Source organism: Polistes canadensis, unplaced genomic scaffold (genome assembly GCF_001313835.1).
Source record: "Polistes canadensis isolate GaletaPanama2010 unplaced genomic scaffold, ASM131383v1 scaffold_190, whole genome shotgun sequence".
In the NCBI taxonomy this organism is placed as follows: domain Eukaryota; kingdom Metazoa; phylum Arthropoda; class Insecta; order Hymenoptera; family Vespidae; genus Polistes; species Polistes canadensis.
The window spans coordinates 23,628-44,526 of record NW_014569737.1 but is presented as its reverse complement, the minus strand read 5'-3'; the positions used below and the strand labels follow the sequence as shown (position 1 = coordinate 44,526).

Sequence of the window (20,899 nt, the reverse complement as noted above, 5' to 3'; positions counted from 1 at the left end):
AATTATACTCTTCTCGATCCCGCAACGATTAAAAAGTTATAATAGTAATCGGATTACAACTTTTCTAACGAAGGCTACTTCTTTTCTATTCTTTTATTTTTTTTTTTTTTTTTTTTTTTTTTTTTTTATTTGATTCTCCCTTTCTGTCTGTCTGTCTTTCTCTTTCTATCTCTTTCCTTGTTGTTTTTTTTTCTTCTCAAATTTTCCTCTCCGATGCTCGCAAACTCGATAGAGGAAAGTTCAGGCAACGGTTTTCCTATCTTCTTCGTTCGGCCAAACTCGTTCACCCCTGGAGTATAATTTTAAAGGGTGGCCTTAGGTCGAATCACCACCACTGGACAGGTACTATCCAATCGATACTACACAGAGTTACGTTCAGCTCACCCCCTTCTACTAAAAATGTATCCAACGAAGGCTTATATTTGTGGTGAGCGTTCGAACGGAAAACGGAAGTTCTTTGACCTGACAGCCCCAAACTTCACGATCTTCCAATCGGTATTACTGTGCTTGCAAATAGACTAACGGAAGATCTAAGAGAGTGAGAAATTGAAATGAATATTCAAAGAAATTCCCCATACATATATATATATATATATATATATAAATACGCGAATTAATTAAATAATTAATTATTTTCTAAATGGATTTAAAAATACAAAAAATGAGGAATAAAATATAAGAATAAATAAAGATGATTTTTCTCAATTGATTTTAAAATGAAAGTAAATATAATATAAATAATAAATTAATTAATTATGTGTGATATATTTTCAGTGTGTAGAATCTATATATATATATTTATATATTTGTTTATGATTGATATGTGCTATACGTAGATACGTGTACTTATGCATACATGTCCGAGTATGTGTAAGTAATAATGAAAATGAATTAAGCTGAAAAAATTGCAAAAATTCATTTTACGATTTATTTTATAGATACGAATTTTATTTGAATTACAAATTGAATAATAAAATTAATTTTTTTGTTCAGTTTTCTTGATTTCAACCACTTTTCTAGTTACCGATACACTTACATGTATTTATATTTGTATATATATATATATGTGCGTGTATAGAAAGGTCTGATTTCCTTGCTCGGACGTACACGCCTTGGAAACTAGTTTCACACAGTGTGAATCTGAAAGGGAGATCAGTAGGGCCACACAAAATCAAGAGTAACTTCTCCATGTACTCCAAAGACGGATGTAATTAGAGAAACGGACAGATAGATAGATAGAGAGAGAGTAAGGGGGTAGGGGGGAAGGGTTGGGTTGAGGTAAAGAGAAGAGAGAGAGAGAGAGAGAGAAAGCTTTCTAACGTCTAATCAAGTTAACTCTCAAAGCCATTTGTTACAATTACTCTCGTTGGTAAAGAGAAAGAGAGAGAGAGAGAGAGAGAAAGAGAGAAAGAGTTGCCTATATATATAGTAATAGTACTTATCGATAATTAACAAGAGGAGTACTACGAACGAGTAGAATATACCAAAATAAAAGAGTGTGAAACTAAAAAGATTTTTTTCATTAGGTTGAAATTAATTATCTATTATTTGAAACGTAAGAGAGATTGTTTATATGATTTTAATAAGTTAAATGATAATAATTAATGTGAATGTGTAATAATATTATTTAAATACCAGAATCACGTAAACGGATGTTATTTAATTAGATCCGAAATGATTAGCGTGCATGGGGTTAAAAGTAGAATATAATGAAATAGATAGATAAGATAGTAATTGAAGAGGACAAAAAAAAGAAAAGTAGGATAAAGGATTCTAATGAAATTTTATCGTATATTATTACGAAATTATCTTACATTAAATGGATTGAAGTTTTATTTAAAATAAAAGTAATTTATTTAATATATACTTTATTTAATAATTTAATATATATATAAGTATTTCTAATCGAATTGAAAATGTATCTACCTAATCGTAAACTAATTTTATCTTTTCCAATTGTTCAATTGTGTGTGTGTGTGTGTCTGCTATAATTAATAATAATCTAATATAAGAGAGAATACATATAGTATGTAATATATACAATGTAATATAATATGTATGTGTGTAAACATGTACATATGTATATATACCATGAGAAACGCAGAACGATGAAATGATATTCAATTTCTACGTAATATTCAATTATTCAGAATATTCGGAGATATTATTCTATCATGGTTCTATATATAATTTATCTGTCTGTCTGTCTGTCTGTCTCTCTTTCTCTCTCTCTCTCTCTCTCTCTCTCTCTCTCTCTCTCTCTCTCTCTCTTTCTTTCAAAATCCTGGATTCGTTCAAACGATCTCTGTTCGTGTCTACGGTTATACGTAGGACTCATGTGTTTCGTTCCGCATGCATAATACATTCGATGACGTACGAGTCCTCGAGGGGTTTTCCCTCGTTTTAAAATTAAAATACACAATACTGGGCCGTCATAATAAATAGATCAGTGAGGAAAAATCAAGAGTACTATAGTCAATTCCACGATTGTGAACACAAGTTATATATATATATATATTTTGTATTTTACAAACGAAAATAAAAATAATATATTTTTTTTCTTCCTGACAATGATTAAAATTAACAAAATCAATACAATTATTATATGTGTATATGCGTGTATGTGTTTATTGTAGATAGATAAAAATGTTCTCGTATAAAAATAACAAATTTTCCATTAATACTAAAATTATTTAAAAAAAAGAATCGACGTATCATATTGATGTATATAGAAAAAAAATAAAGGAAAGAAATGTTGATTTACAAATATTATTAATACATCGTTAATTCGATCTAATGTTTTTTTTCTAATTTAATAAAAGAATTTTCTTTTTACGAGATTAATCGCATAGTGTCGATTCTTTGGAAAATTAAAAAATGACGATAATATTATTTCGGAAAAAATAACGAACCATTTTTTTTTTTCTTCTTTCCCTTATATTTAATGACCGTCAGATCGAAGATAGAATATCAAATATCAATGAGATGTCAAATATTTAACAAAAAATCTAAATTTCTATCAATTGATTTGGGAAAATGTTTTCACACGTTTTAAATTTTTACGAAAGATGGTAGAAAGGTTACTTTTGTCTCGTAAATCCACATTTATTCTTAAAATGTAATATAAAATATTGTACAAATTTTCTTCGAATTGATTTCAATTTCTCTCTCTTTCTCTCTCTCTCTTTCTCTTGTTTTATCTTTGTCTTTCTCTCTCTCTCTCTCTTTTAGCGCAATATTGTTCGAAGCTCGGATAGAATCGTTCTCCGGAGTTTCTGAAAACCAGACGAATTAAAGCTCCCCATGCGTATTGCATTCGAAGGACGTAGGAGAGTTTTACTTTATATCGGCACAATCAGAGCTCGTAAAACGTGATGGTGGTGGTGTTGGTACTCATGTTATATTGAATATCCTTGTTATTCCTCTGATATACTAAAATCGCCCATAGTGCTTTCTACGCAAGAGATACATTTTTCTTTTTATTTTGATTAAATTTCAAACTAATTGCTATACCGTTTGAAAGAGTTTCTTTATTTTATATCTGAACAGAAAAAAGATAACAAAAACAGAACAATAAAAATAAATAGATTAGTCAAATTAGATTAGACGAGTGAATCGATAAATAATCATTGTAAACGAAATCGAACAATTCGCATATTATTTACAAATAATATATTATATTATTATTATCATCATTGTTTCTCGGGTAAAGTTATTATACATTTTGTAATTTTCAAAATTTCTCTAATAATTCAATTTATTATATATTGTCAGCATATATATATATATAGAAATGATATTAAATCTTTAATTAATTTTCAAAACTTTCGTTTACCGATTAAATATTCATTTTAATCGATATATCAATTTGTATGAATTTATTTAACTCTCGATCGTTATATTAATATTATTGTTAATATTTAATATACTCTCACGTATAAAAATGATATTATTAATTTAAAAACAAGAGAGTGACAGAATGAATGAGAGAGAGAGAGAGAGAGAGAGTATTTGTAAGAAAAATTTCAACAACGTGAAAATAGGGAAGCACGAAATAGTCCGTTTCTTTTGCAGCCTTAATAAATTGAAGTCGAAAGGTGAAGAGAAGAGAATTCTGGGTCCGCGCAAACGCTATGGAAGCAGTCAGTCGAGTTAGGAGAGCGAGAAACGAGGCTGGTAGTAATAGTAGTAGTGGTGACGACAAGGGGGGTGGGGGTTGGCAGGAAGAGGATGAGAAATAGACAGAAAGAGAGAGAGAGAGAAAGAGAGAGAGAGAGAAAGAAAGACAGAGATGGAAAGAGTGAAACGAGACGAACAGAAAAATAGCGAATACAAAGCAAATTGGCGCCGGTATATATATGTATATACTATATATGTATGTATGTATGTATGTATGAAGGTACGTTATGTATGCATGTACATACCGTGTGTCAGAGCGTAGCCAAATGGAGAAATTTCCGGGTAAAATCGAGAAACGTTTCAAGTAAAACGTGTCCGGACGGGTAGGGTGCGCGGGGTGGCGGAGGGGGAAGGAAGGGTGGTAGAGAGAAAGAGAAAAGGGATAAAGAACGGTGGTGGAAAGAAGGGAGGAAGAAGAGTAGGAAGAGGAGGATGAGGAGGAGGAGGAGGTTTAGAGGGGTTGGTTGAAAATGCGAGCGCGTCAAGTAACCGGATATCTCTCAAAATGCTATTCGATTTTACTGTCATCTCGCTTGATAGCGACGATACGTTTCGTAATCGACGCCCATCGATTTCATAAGAATAAAAAAGAATGATGATGGAAGGTGATAAAGAATGAGTGAAAGAAAATAGAAAAGTCAAATGGTATGAGAAGGGGGTAAGGGGAGGGGGGAGAGGGGAGAGAAAATAAACTTGAGAAATAAAGGAAGATTGAAGGAAAATGTAAATTATGGTCAATGGTGTTTTTTTGCGAATAGAATAATAATATATAAGGATATATATATATGTGGATAAAAATTGGTATATTGAAAAAGTGCAATATTTTTGATATCGATAAAAATGATTGAAAATTGCAATATTAAACGATTTGATTTATTATTAAAAAAAAAAAAAATAACCAAGAAACAAATGAAACTTTTAAAATAAAAAGCAAAAAAAGGATGGATATTCAAATCGGAGATGAGTATTTTTGTTGTTGTTATTATCAGGATTTTATTGTAACGAGACAAATGTTTGAACCATCGAAGATACAGTAAGGAATAGAGAAAGTGATAAAGATAAATGTACGAATTTAGGAAATTGTGCGCGAGAAACTTAAATAAAATATATCGAAAAAAAAAAAGAAAAAAACAAAACAAAAGGGAAGATAGAAAAAAGAAGAAAAATGTATGTAAATGGAATTAGATAAATTAGATACTTCAACGAACGCAAGAACTTATTTCTACGATACATCACGAATCGATCTGTTTCATTCGCTTCACTTCACTGCATAAAAAGCATTCGGTAAGGTATGCTAGTTTTCTTGATAGCCTCGTATTTTCTCATTCTGTCTTTTTTCCCCTTCTTTTTTTTTACGGCGAATGATGGGTAGGGGGGAACAGGGTGGTGTAGTTTATTCGAATAAGTCGCGGAATATTCGATCGCGCGAAATGGACCGTGCAACGAGCCGAACGGAAGAGATAACAAACAAAATAACAAAAAAAATAAACAAAGTACAGAAAGAGAGAAAGAAAATGCCCCCCCCCCCCCCCCCCAAAAAAAGAAAAAGAAATCGTCTAGCTGCGGTTGTTTGCTACGACGACGACGACGACGACTCAAACGATTACCTAGAAAACTACGCGACAAAGTAATTCAAAGGCCGCTGCGAAGTGATCTGTTGAAAGTGAAAAACTTTTCTCGTTATCCATCCATCGAGAAACATTCATCTGTCTAATGAGACATTATTATTGTTGGAAGAAAAACTTAATCAAATGGAAGAAACGAAAACACTCTGTTCAATTACCAAATAGAATTTATCTACGATTAAAATGATTAAATTGATATTCCCCCTTTTTTTTTTTTTTTTATGATAAAAATAATTCAATTCTTTTGGCTAATTATATTAATATTAAGTTGTTAATACAAAATTTATTTGTTTGTTAATCCTTAAAAGAAAAATGAAGTGTCAAGAATTAAAATGTCTTTACAAAAAAAAAGAAAAAAAAACAAAAAATATCATAAAAATACGAAAAGAAAGATTTACCGACAAAGTGTATAAAGGGTTGCCTATAAAAAGGCGTCTAAAAAAAAATTGTGCTTACCTTCAATCGTACATACAATAAATAATTACAGAAAGTTTCAATAAATCAAGAAAGAAATGTGACTTTATCGACAACGATACTATCGACGATCTATCACTCGAAAACCCATCATAAATACTTCGTTATAGACTTCCTTGTCTTCCTATCATTCTCATATTTCAAAATTCTTCCAAACAACAATATCCTCTATATCTCCGTTGTTTTCGAAAACGATAAAAACTGGTTTCGTCGCATAGTTTTAAAGATGCCATATCATCACGATACACACGATTTTACAGATAGAAAAATACGCGCATACAAATACGCATATAATACCATAGATACAGATATACTCGCATCAATATAGAATGTAAAAGTATTACAGGAGTCAGGGTTCGAACGTTTTTTTTTTTTTCTCGATTTTTTCGATTTTTAGAAAGAGATCTACTAGTCGACGAGCTATCGTTCGCGTGTTATCATCGGTGAACCGCCACGGCCGATCGGTTTTGCTCGATTTGAATTTATTTTCCGCGTCTAGTGCGAAAGGTTGGTTTACTCCACCTCTCTCTCTCTCCCACCCTATATCAACCCTTCCTTCTCCAACCTTTCTATTTCTATATCACTCTCTTCTATCTCATTCTCTACAGGAAGAAATCGTCTGCGTTCGATGTTACTTCCGTCGCAATGCAGCGATCGACTATAAAATCATCGAACGATCGTCGATCGTTTACTACACGTTGTCGTTGTAGTTGTAGTTGTCGTCGTTGTCGTCGTCGTCGATACGAATATCTATTAGACGTAATTGATGCGAGGTTACAACATCCGACCGTTGTGGTAGTGTTAGTGGTTATGGTGTTAGTGTTAGTATGCAGGTACCAGTAATCCACGTACACACGTATACAATTCTTGTATAGATATATGAAAGGTTTTGCTAATACAACTACCACGAATGAGATCGCAAAACATGCTGGTAAACGTCAAAACGACTCACGACCATCTGACCAATATCGTTTATGCGAAAACGTTTACGCGAAACGATCGTTCGCTAGCGATATCGTTCGGCTTGCTATCGTCACCGCTATCGCTCATATTTCACTCGGAATTTAACGCGACGAGAGACAGAGACATGCCAGACGGATCTGGTGGTGGAATAAAAGAGAAATGAGAGAGAGAGAGAGAGAGAGAGAGAATGAGTGGGGGGAGGGGAAGGAAGAGTTAAACGTTCTAGGTTGTAAATCGTAATTCCTGACGAATGCGTTTTAAACCGAAATATCGTGCTTGACGTATGCGTACGAATTGCCACGAATTTGTCTTCATCCTAATTTCAAATCTTGATAATATTTATTTGTCGTTATTTATAGAGAGAGAAAGAGAGAGAGATATGTTTATGAAAAGCTTTTTGTATATATTATTATTTTATTGTTTTATTATATGAAAATATTTGTTATTCTTGATTTTTGTTTAATGGGTTATAATATGTTTGTTTTTTTCTTTTCAAGTGTAAATTATGATACGAGATATTAAATAGAAGCATATCAGTTGGATTGTAAAATATTAACTTGATTCCGATAAGGATTAGGAAAAAAACCTATGATAAATAAAATGTAACCAATCAAGCGTATGTCAAACTTGTATCGTGACGAATACTGTAATTGTGATAAAAAAAAACCACAAATACTATAATACATGATAATTATTAACTTGCTATTATATTCGGTATACCAATAAGTCCATGTGATTATTATCGCTTATTTGCTTTGAAGAAAAAATACCGCATGGATTTATTGGCTCCAGCCCATATTAGGTGTTATAATATAAGTAATATACATCCAACAATTGAACTCATTTACCTACCGTACCGCGTGATGTGTATTTAATTAAAAAAAAAAAAAAAAACAAAAAAAAACTAAAACACATTAATACCACACAAACACATACAATTTATCTTGAATATTAATATAAAATGAAAATTAATTAAAGAGAAATATTTTACCTGAAGTATTCCACGAATTTGTCCACTTTTGGTCTCGACGATTCTCGATGCGTAACGCGTGACAGCGTTCGCACGATTCCTCACGTTGCTTGCCGAGAAAATAAAAATGAAGAAAAGAAATAATAGAAACTTTGGTGCTAATCGATTGACAAGAAAATTGTCCTTCGTCCCTCCGATTGTACTCAGCTTGACCAGCGGCCTTTTTTCGGCCGCCGGTTGGCATGGCAGGAGCATGACAGCATTTGCCGGCGTCCACCTGAAGCGACGCCAGTGGCATAACCGAGACCCCTAAGTTCTCCCCACGAAACTTGACTTCTTTTCTTCCTCCTATTCCTCCTCCTCTTCTTCCTTTTTACTCCTCCTCACCCTTCTTTTTCTTTTTCTTCCTCAGACTTTGTATTTTTTGTCTCTCTTTCTCAGACTCAACCCTTCTTGGTTGTGTGGTTTCTTGTCTTATTGGCAACTGGTTGCTTGCTCTCTTGTGGCGACAATGTTTCCTCTCTTTTTATTATTCTTTTTCTACATCGATAAAAAGAAAGAAATAGGGAGAAAGAAGAAAATGTTAGTCCTATTGAATAAAACTGTGTCAGTGTGAGAGACAGAGAAATAGAGAAAGAGAGAGAGAGAGAGAGAGAGAGAATGAGAATGTAGCAACAACCCCCAGTTGAGAAACAAATCACTTTGTAACTTTGTTATGCAAAACAACGTTTGTCTTTCTTTCGTTCTTCTCCCCACTTTCTTTATCCACCCTTTCTTTCCATTTATTTTTATCTTATCTCTTTCTTTCTCTTTCTCTTTCTCTTTCTCTCTCTCTCTCTCTCATTTGCTTTTTCTATCACTTGGTGATGCTGTTGCCACTACTATACCGTTGCTGATGTGCCAACGTTGATGTTTCTTATTCTACCCCTTCTCTTCTCTTCTCTTTTATTTTTGTTTTTCTTCATGGAACTCTTAAGGCATCTTTTCCACCCTTTACTAGTATCGGATAAGCAGGAACGTGTTAACCCCTTTTGATCGTTATTTCTTTTGGAAGCTGTAAAAGAAAAGGTATTCATTAGTCGTCGTAATCATCGATCGATTCTTTTCGAAAGTACGAAATAATGAAGTCTGATCACTACTTGTCTCCTCCCTAACTTCTTTTTATTTCTCATTCTTTTTTTTTTTTTTTTATCTTTTATACATTTCGAACTTTTAACGATGCAATTTTTGTTTTTTTTATTAACTATTCTTTTTATATAGAAAAATAAAAAGTTTGTTATTTATTCTTACTTTCCCGTTATTTTTATCTCTTTTTAAGGCTAATTTTATTATCTTACAGATTATATAAACGAAAAGGTAAGGAATAACTTTTCAACGTCTGTTATCGATCCTTATTATCTATATCTACTTCTATTTATCTAAATTTATCTTTATATATATATATTTATATATGTATTTCACTATTTACTAATTTAATCGAATTCTTAATTATATCGTTCACACCGATTCCCTAGACAGCTCTAACTTTCGTTTATCCAATGTATGTAGGTACCTATAACCTGCTTATTCTCTTCCCTCTTTTCCCTTCCACCATTTTCATCCTCATTCTACCCCTCTAAACCTCCAGAGACTGCGGTTCGAATACCAATGGAAACGGAATAAAGCCATGATCCGATACGCGCAACGCTCAAATTCCTATTCCGGCACTTCATCGTACGGATTGACGTTACACTCGTAGAAATCGTGACGAGAAATAAAATCGATTCGTAAGATCGTTTCCTTTCGCTCATATTTTCAAAGAAGGATATAACAAATAATGACGGAGAGAAAATATATGAATTAGAGAAAGAGAGAGAGAGAGAGAGAGAGAGGGAACAATTTCGTTATAAATAATTTGTTTGGATTACATAGAATAGAAATTTCTAACTTGGAATTTGAATAATTGTCATTGATATACTTCAATCGAAATTTCTAATTATAAATTTTAAATGGATACAAAAAAATATTAATATCTCTTATTATTATTTTATTATTATTAAATATTAAATATAATTAAAGCTATAGAGATAACGTTTCGAAGTCAATCAAAAAACGAGAGAGTTCGAGATGAACGTATTGTTTTCCATTTTCTTTTATTTAGCTTTCGTTGACATCCGGTTATGACATGGAATTAATTAGATGCTCTAGTTTATCTTTTTTTTCTTTTCCTCTCTTCTTGTTATTTTTTCTCTTTCTTTCTTTCTTTCTTTCTTTCTTTCTTTTTTTATTTTTTCTGTTTAATAGGAAACTCCTTCGTTGGCGACACGAATTATGGTTTCGGTCGTTACACGTCGTGCGCAGAATGCCATCGTAAATAATAGTTTAATTAAAATCGTAACACTCTGACAGTATTAGAACGCTTTTCCTTATGAAAAGACCAAACGTTATTGTACCCTTCCTTACTTGTTTTCCCATTTATGTTACTCATAATGATATATATTCATATATCATTTTCATACATTAGTTCAATAATTTCTTATACATTTATGTATAGTATTTTATGAATCAGTATATTTACATTAAGTTAATTTACACACACACACATTAATATATAAACATTAATTATTTAAATGTAATATTTAATTGAATTGATCACGTATTTGTGTATCTAAATTTTATTTCTTTTAAATTTAAATCTTCTTTACCGATCGTGGTATAAAGTATTTTATAGGAATGATTGATGATTAAAAAAAAAAAAGATGAAAAATCAAAAGTTATTCAAATTATATCACTACTTATGTAGTTAGAGATATTAATGAAGTAGCATAGCTTAAATTTTCAAAGTTTGAAATATCGTGGAAGTTTGACGATCGATATCTCGAGATAACTCGAGCATGCGCAGAAGAAATATCGAATTTCAGCTTCATAACGTCGAGTGCATCCACGGTGGCAGTTCAGCGTGCATCGCCGAAAGTTGGGATGGGAGTGTTTTTCTAAAGCTTCTCTTTCTTAATTCGATTTAAGACTTAATACAATTTTAATGTCTTTTTTCTTTATTTATTTTTATTTACAATTAAACGGTTACGATAAAGTTTTCAAGTATCAAGAAACTGAACTGTGAACGTGAGTAATATAAATAAAATTAAAATATTTATTATATTTAATTAAAAGTAAATTTTTTTCTATGTGCTGAACATAAATTATAAACGCACTTCATGCATTATTCATAAAAAAGTAATATTATACAATTTTTTCGTTGAGGATTTATCTTATTTAATTAAGAATGCATTTTACCTGTATTGCATATAACCTATAAATACTCTTTATGTTATTGATAAGACAATAGTAATAGACAGTTCTTTTTTTGTTAATATTGATCTTATTTAATGAAGAATATGCTTTATCTATGCTGCACATAACCTATAAATACACTTTATATATGCTATTGTGTAATGAATATTTGAGTGAATACCTTTGATTTGAATTTAATCACTTTAAGATGTCTACGTCAGCTATATACATATTGGATGTGAAGGGCAAGGTGTTGATATCTCGCAATTACCGTGGAGACATAGAACCTGGAGTAATCGAGAAGTTTATGTCTTTGGTAATGGAGAGAGAAGAGGAAGGCAATCTAACACCGATAATACAGATACCGGAATGTACATACGCTTACATTAAATATAATAATCTTTATATTGTATCGATGACTAGGAAGAATGCTAATATTTCTTTGGTATTTGTGTTTTTGCATAAAATGGTACAAGTTATGCAAGAATATTTTAAAGAATTGGAAGAAGAAAGTATAAGGGATAACTTCGTAGTCATTTATGAGCTTCTCGATGAGTTATTAGATTTTGGTTATCCTCAGACAACAGATAGTAAAATATTGCAAGAGTACATTACGCAAGAGGGACATAAATTAGAAATACAACCAAGAATTCCTATGGCTGTGACTAATGCTGTTTCATGGAGATCAGAAGGTATTAAGTATCGTAAGAACGAAGTCTTTCTGGATGTAATTGAATCCGTTAACCTTCTGGCTAATGCTAATGGAAACGTATTGAGTTCAGAAATAGTTGGTGCCATAAAAATGAGAGTGTACTTATCTGGAATGCCAGAATTGAGATTAGGTCTGAATGATAAAGTATTATTCGAATCAACTGGACGTGGTAAGTCCAAGTCGGTAGAGTTAGAAGATGTTAAGTTTCATCAGTGCGTAAGGCTGTCAAGGTTTGAAAATGACAGAACCATTTCTTTTATACCACCGGATGGAGAGTTCGAATTGATGTCTTACAGATTGAACACTCACGTTAAACCTTTAATTTGGATCGAATCTGTAATAGAAAGACATGCCCATAGTAGAGTAGAATATATGATTAAGGCTAGATCGCAATTTAAACGTAGGTCTACGGCAAACAATGTTGAAATAGTAATACCTGTTCCGAACGACGCAGATTCTCCTAAATTTAAAACAACTATTGGCAGTGTTAAGTACTCACCGGAACAAAGTGCAATTACTTGGTTCATTAAATCCTTCCCAGGTGGGAAAGAATATTTAATGAGAGCACATTTTGGTCTGCCATCTGTGGTTGGTGAAGACATAGAAGGTAAACCACCTATTCAAGTGAAATTTGAAATTCCCTACTTCACTACCTCCGGAATTCAAGTGAGATATTTGAAAATCATTGAAAAGAGTGGCTATCAAGCCTTACCCTGGGTTCGTTACATTACGCAGAATGGTGATTATCAATTGAGAACGAATTAATTGTACATGATAATTAACAGATATTATATTGACTTGAAACATTTTATGAATCCTCGAGCGTTGAAAGCTTGTAAGAAAAAATAAACTGTTCATTTCAAACGATTGTATTTATAGTGTAAGAAAATCGATCATTTTTAAATGTTCGAATACATAAATATTTTCATGAATAAAAAATCTCGTATGAATATGTATATCGCTGATAAATTATACTTCGTTTAATTGCGTTGTTCAATTTTCTCGTTAGATAAAAATTTCTTTTTACTTTTTAATAGGTTCTTTAAATTTTACAGAATTGCTTGGTAATTTTTTCCTCCCCTTTTTTTTTTTTTATATCCATGTAGAAACAAAATATTAATTTTTATATGACAGAGTTGATGAGATAAATTTGTAAATATATTTACTTATATATAGAATAAATAATGTCGTTTTAGTAATTCCGTGATATCTCTCCCTTACCATTAATTAAAATTTAAAAAATTTCTAACAATATTAATAATAAATAAAATAAAGAAGAAAAGACATATTATTATATTAAAATCAATGAAAAATCTAACGCGACGAAACAATAACGAATGAAAAGAATATTAAATTTCTCTTTTGTGAAAACATGACTCGCGTAAGATTTTTTAATTCTTTTTATTCTTTTTTTTTCTTCTTCCTCCACACTGACGAACACATTTTTCATCCTGCTCTTCTTTTCATAAGCCGCAAAGATCCTTCTCTCTTTAAAAAGAATTTTGTTTCATTCCCACGAAACCCCTCGCCTTTTTCTTTTACCTGATTTTTCGTATATTCCTTTTTTTTTTTTTTTTTAACAAAAAATTAGCAAAGAAACGAGAAAGAAGAAAGGTAAAAGGATAGGAGAATGAAAATATTCCATCTGAATTGAACGCTAAGTTTTCTTCACTTTGTAAACATAACCGACAGAAATGAATAGCTTGTGAGCCTTACAAAAAAAATTAATAAAAAAAAAAAAAAAAAAAGAAAAAAAAAGAAATGAAAGAAAAAGATAAAAGTTAGTAGTAAAATTTTACTTTAGAAGAACTGACGTTGTCGGTCGGACCGAAGATAAGAAGAAAAGAAAGAAAAAAAAAAAAAGGAGGATAGAAAATTAATAAGAAAATAGAACTAGAGCTAGAGAAGTAGAGAGAAAGAAGAAATGAGAAATGGAGACACGAAAACGCGATTAGAGTGAAACGCTTGTGGGAAGAAATACTTTTTTTATTATTATTTTTTTTATTATTCTTATTCGTCGTTGAACGCAGGTACCCCGAATGGTCGTAATATGCAAATTCATTCCACGTATATGAGCCCGTAATAATTTTATGGAAATCAGTAGTCTTGCACGCGGAAATTTTACTCTCTCTCTCTCTCTCTCTCTCCTTCTCTCTTTCTTTTTTTTTTTTTTCGTTTTTTTTTTTTTATTCGCTCGAACGCACGCGCTCGACGAGAATTATACGTGGAAATTAACCACGCGACATTGAGAAACTTTTTAGCCCTGTTTTATTTTACTTTTTATTCTATTCCTTTTGTTTTTCTTTTTATTGTTGTTAGTCGAGTAGTTTGGATATCTTCGTTTGATATTTCTTTTATTTTCTTAAGATATTAAATAAGTGTTTTGATTATTATTATATTATTTTTATTATAACAGTCCGATTATTAACAGTAGGACTATTGTTGTATTTAAATGAATAATAATAATAATAATAATATAATATTTAAATATATATATATATATAAATATAAAAATGTAAAACTATATAAAAAAGAAAGAAATGGGAGGAGAAGAAGAAACAGGAAGGAGAAAAACTTTGCGGAACGTGACAGTGCATAAAAAGATGCGTGTAAAACGCAACGAATGCAGATACTGGTAATAACGTTACGTGGTGCATGTAACGAACGATAGTAATACCGTGAAAGCACGGAGATAACGATATTGCTGTTGTTGTCCTACTACTGCTGTATGCTACTGCTGTTACTACTTTTGCAGCATTGCTTATGATAAAGTAGAAACACACGTGGTGCTGCCTTCCTACTGGACTATTATAATGGGAGACACCCTCTGTCGAATAAATATTTTCTTAACTTTATTACACCAAATACACATTCTTATAGAATAATTTCTATTGGTATATTAATAATATCTACAATAGAATTTCATATTTTTCTCATCTTTTCGATTAAAAATTTATTAAATGGTATGTGATATATATAATAAAAATTCGTATTGAGAACATTATATAAAAAAAGAAAAAAAACAAGAAATCAAAAAAACCTGTCTTAAAAAATTATTTCTAATTAATACACGTATTTACGCGTACAATAATTAAAGAGAAAAAAAAGAAAAGAAGAACATATAAAAAATCATATCATCCGAGATAAGATTAATTAAACGCATATAAATAAATTATTCATTTCAATGTGTATGTATGTGTATATTTTTTTAAAAAATATATGAATTATTTAAGGAAAACATTTGATTAATTATAATGGTACGTCTAGTATGTGCACTTACAGAAAATTTCTTAAGTGATATCTAAATCCATACAATACCAGAAGCATAACGCAAGCACGAACCGAATACTACCTCTCTTCCCCTTATTCCCAAAGGAATTTCCTTCTCTGGATGGATCGTTTCATTTCTCGTCGAACATTCGAATAAATTTTCCACATTCAAAGGACGTTTCACGAGCCACTAATATACCAGTTATATATATACATATACACACACACAAAATATATATATATCTATATATATCGAAGAGATCGACGTGAAGATAGAAATTTGTTCGCACTAACAAATAATATCTACGATCAATCCGATGGGATCGTTAACGTTACGATCTATATCTATTAATCTATCGATCATTATATTCTCAACGTTATTTTGACGTATACGACGTCATCGTTATAATTATCATCGTCATCGAATCGGATCCGTTAACGATAACACAAAAGAATGAATGAGTGAGTGAGAAAGAGAGAGAAAGATAGAGATAGAGAGAGAGAGAGAGAGAGAGAGAAGAAGAGATAGAGCAGAACATTTTAATTAAACTGCCAGTACGTTTGATCGAAACGCATTTAACATAGATCCACATTTCCGTTTGGACGATTTCATTGTTACTTGACACTCCGATTCATCGCCATTTTCCATTTTCTCGCTCGGAGAACGCACGTCTATCACCGTTTGGGGTTTAGCATAATCTCGATATATTCCTCGTCGGAATATAGACAAATCAAAAAGAAAATGATACGGAGAGGAATATATTTTTATATAACTATATATATATATATATCATTTTTTATTTTTATCTTTCTCTTTCTCTCTCACTTTTGATTTCCTCTCACTTTTCCTATCCCCCTATTTCTATCTCTTTTCTATATTTCTTTTCTTATCTCTCTCGCACCATTTTACTTTATCTCTTTCATACAACCCTGTTCTTCTTTCTTTCTTTCACTTTCTCTTTTCCTATTTTCTATCTTTTTCTTTTTATGATTCTCCTTATCTCTCTAACGTAACACAGTTGTTATTTTTGTTTGTTAGATATTTCCAAAAAAAGTACGACTAGATAATAAATAAATAAATCATAGGATAGAATCTGATCGTATATTTTATCGCAAAAATGATATTACCTCTTTTCTCGATGTTATATCATAAATCTATATTTAGGTATATCTATAGTAAATCTGTAGGAATATTCGTACACGATTTTACACTTTAAATTTGTAATAACTGATATTTGCTTGTAATGCAAAGCTTCAAAGTTTTTACGCACATACGGGGAAACCTTTCTCTTTTAGAATTATCAAATTTTCAAATTGATATCAATTTGATTGGAGATGAATATTTTATTTTCAGAGAAATATGATAAGTTGATTTAAATGATTAAAAAATTAAATCTCACAAGAGTATTTATAATTAGAGTAAGAGATATAATAAAAATACAATTATAATAATAATTATTATTTATATATGAGCCGTTTATTTTGAAAGTGGCATAAGTCACTTTTTTTTTTTTTTTTTTTTTAATTGAAAACGAAAAGATACCATTCAGTTATAATTAGTGTTGCCATTAACTCGGTTTTTTTGAAAAAGTGACTTATGCCACTTTCAAAATAAACGGCTCATATATATATGTAAGTAATATTTCTTTTCATTTCGAGATGATTGAATATACCTCTCGTGAGATCAATTTTTTTCTAATCAGTTATGTCAAATTTTACTTCTCTCATAATAAAATGCTCCCATTAGCACAATCAAATTGATATAAATTGATATAAAAAAAATTGAAAAGATTAATAATAATCCTAAAATATGTTACTGCTTATATAAATTTTGGAATATTGTATTATCAACAAATATTGATTGTTTTAAATTTGACAGCTGGTGATTATTGTGACACACTTTATGTATCTGTTCCCTTTCATATTATGGCGCAACGGTTCTCTGATTTATCCGAAATAAAAGGAAAGGGTGAAACGTTTATGAAAGCTGAAAGGAAAAGAGAGTGTAGTAGCAGAGGTTTAGAGGATCAGTGGAAAAAGGGCGTCCGGCACTCTTTTCACGCTGACATGAGTGACAAAACGATGGAGACTCTGCAAAGAAGAGTTATCCTCTCCCTTTGCCCCCTCTCTTTTTTCCCTTTCTTCCTTCCTTCCTTCCTTCCTCACCCTTTTATTCCTCTCTTTTTCTCATGTTATCCGTCATTGGCTGGTAGCCAATCGTGTGCGAGTCTTCTTTGTTTTCATCCTCTTGGCATCGACGTTTCATTGCAAATTACATTGCCCGAGAACACCCCTCTACCCCATCCCCTCCCACCCCTCCCACCCCCTCCTTGAATCTTTTCGTTCAGTCGATAACCTAAGAACTGTTCTTTAAAAGAAAAAGAAAATTAGTATATACAGGTAAAGGATGGATGTTTGAAAAATCGTAAAAATAAAACGAATTAAAAATTTGTATCTTAAAAAAAAAAAAAAAAAAGAAGAATAATAATAGGCATCTATAACGTTTATATATAAACGAGAAAGATCGTTTTTTTTTAATCTGTTTATAATAAATATTCAATATAATAACGGATCAAGATTTAACGAAGTGTAGATGTGTATAGTGTTTTGAATATTATAAATAAAAAAAAAAATCTATGTCTGCTTAAATATAAAAAAGAAGCTGAACTTTAGAGATTAAGTTGGTGAAGGAGTCCCAATAAAGGGACGAAACGTCCAACTTATCAAAACAAAGTTCTATTTGTTTTAAATGTCCAAATTCCTTAAGATACCTTTTTATTAATATTCAAAATGTTTTTCTCTTAAAAAATATTATCTTCATTGAATAGATCCATGATTTTTAGGACAACTTGTATACTGGAGTCTCGTCTTTGTTGATTCTGTCTAACATAAGCGAAGAAAATATGAAATTTGAAGTTTTTCAAGCAAGAAGTCGTCAGTTTAATGATCGATCGAACAATAAATGTTTCTTCTCCGTTTTCTATCTCCCTCTCTCTCTCTGTCTTTTCTAAAAGGAAATTTCATTTTTAGAGAAGGTAGATGAACATGGCTGTTTATTGCGCGAGTAGTAACACAGAAAATAAACGAGGAGAGAAGTTTAAAGCTCGACGACGCGAGACGACGAAACTCGAGACTCTTCGAGAGTTTAAGTCCTTCGTGATGAAGCGTCGTGTTTTAGTTTCCCTCTTTCTCTCTCTCTCTTTCTCTTTTACTTTATCCTTTCTTCCTCGAAAGATGTTGCTCCTTTATCTCGAACGTTACGAGGGGTTTGAAATATTTCCTCGTCTGCATCCATCCTTGTCTTAACTTAGAAAATTTCTAAATTTGTTTTCGACTTACGCGTAAATATATATATGTGCATTTATACACACACTTGTTTTTCATTTCAAATGAAATATTAAATTATTTATAAATGATTAATAATAATAAACTCTCTTCCGTTAAAAATGTAATGTTCTGATTTATAGAAATAGTGAATTTGAGATTTGCATAAGGATTTATATTTGGAATATAAAATTTATAATAGTATTTTATTATATATATCTGTTATATATTTATATTTATATTAGAGTCGTGTGTATGAGTAAGTTGAAGGGATTTATTATACTTTAAAAATTTTCCAACATTTTATAAATCCTCTTATAGTAATATAAGTATATAATATTAAAGACACGTATCTTCTTTCTCTTTCTTTACACGAACCACGCGTTCTCTCAATTTAATTTTTGTCTACTTCGAACTGTTCGAACTTGTCTGACTTAACGTCTCATTTGGCATAATCTACTTTGTAACCTGTACATAATATACAAATGCAATAATTACTATCGTATTTGAAAATAAATGAACCGATTAGTCGTACGTCCATTCGTTTTACCTTTCAACCTAGTGTCATTATTATAGACATATACTACTATATTATACACGATACGACGATTATGACTTCTGTTTAGAGATACATTGCTCCAGGTCTGATCAAATGTCGAATCATTTTCTACTTCGTCTATAAACAACAATACCAACTAACATGTACATTATAATCATGATTGGCATCGTTTGAAAATCTCACCAGGCTGATTATACATCGATTCATTCTACTTCGATAAACACGCGATTACAATAATACATGACCGGTCTGTTGATCATACGTCCACTCATTTTATTCTTCTAGCTAATATTATTATCATACACATACATATACATATATATATATATATACACATTATCGGTTAAAATTATTTGATCATCTTACAAAATGATACAAAGTTGATTCAAATGAGTGTCATATTCAATGTTGATGCAATTATTAATAATACGTAAACATTCTAATACAAATATACGTTTCGAACGAATAAAATAATTGTTTTGACGAATGAAACATTCAGATTTTGAACGTAATTATTATTCATTTATTGAACAAACAATTGATCATCTATAACAGAATTTCTCCAAATTTTCCACTTGACGACTTATTTTACCTGAATCAATATTATTTCGTTTTTGGATTGTATAGACTCTATACAATATTATCTTTTACTATTATAAACTAATAAATATATTATTATACGCGTAGTATTGCCAAATTGATTTTTAATGCATTTTCGCGTGTATAGGAATTTTGTAGTTTTATACAAATTTATGCGAAATTTCATAATACGGCATTAATTTATAAATCAATTTTCAATCTTTTTGTAAGGTGGTCAAATAATTTTAGTTGATATTGTATATCTATTTATGCGTATACAGATATATAAAATGACAATTACGGTTGGAGGTTTTGAAAATACATGTGAATTTGACCAGCTGTCAAATTATTTCCACTTTCCAAACTTGAACATTATTATTCCCTGTAAATAAATATCTATGTGTATATTATAATAATCATCATATTATATTATCATAATAATCATCATAATTCTCATAATTTGAAAGTTTCAGTCTGATTATATTATATCGATCGTTATTACTATATTATTACTTTACATATAGATACACACGATCGTGATTATGGTCGTTGGAAAATCTCAACAGGCTAATCATAGATCGATTCGTACTTTCTACTCTGCAACGTAATATTATTACTATAAGCCTTGGTATACGGAATGACGATTATGGTAGTTTGAAAATAACATGAGTCGCATGTTTGATCAAACGTCGACTCGCTCTACTTTTATTGCTTTATGGTATTATACGTCTATCTTGTAAGCTGATTATAATAACGATTGGCATCGTTTCAACATTTCATTCACGTGCTTTTAATTGTATATCAACTTGTTCTAGTTAATAATAGTTCACAGTAATAATCAGTATCTAGAATTAGAAACAAAATATATATATATATATATAAAAATACCAGATATTATTTTTAATAAAATTTACTATTAAAATATAAAAAGAAACAAACAAACGCGTTAATGTTAATTTAGTAAAAATTTAAAT

At 30.8% G+C, this 20,899-nt stretch overlaps 1 protein-coding gene and 1 pseudogene across 1 annotated transcript in view; one reads left to right on the top strand and one right to left on the bottom strand.

Moving 5' to 3' along the window:
• The window catches only part of LOC106789560 (neuroligin-4, Y-linked-like), a gene marked incomplete at its 5' end in the record, with an annotated part of 56,268 nt that overhangs the window by 25,221 nt on the left and 10,148 nt on the right, over positions 1–20,899 (bottom strand). Inside the window, 2 exon segments of the mRNA XM_014753884.1 lie at positions 8,233–8,751; positions 9,099–9,265. Of these exon segments, the coding sequence (XP_014609370.1) occupies positions 8,233–8,466 (234 nt within the window).
• Positions 11,099–13,048, top strand: LOC106789562 (annotated as a pseudogene).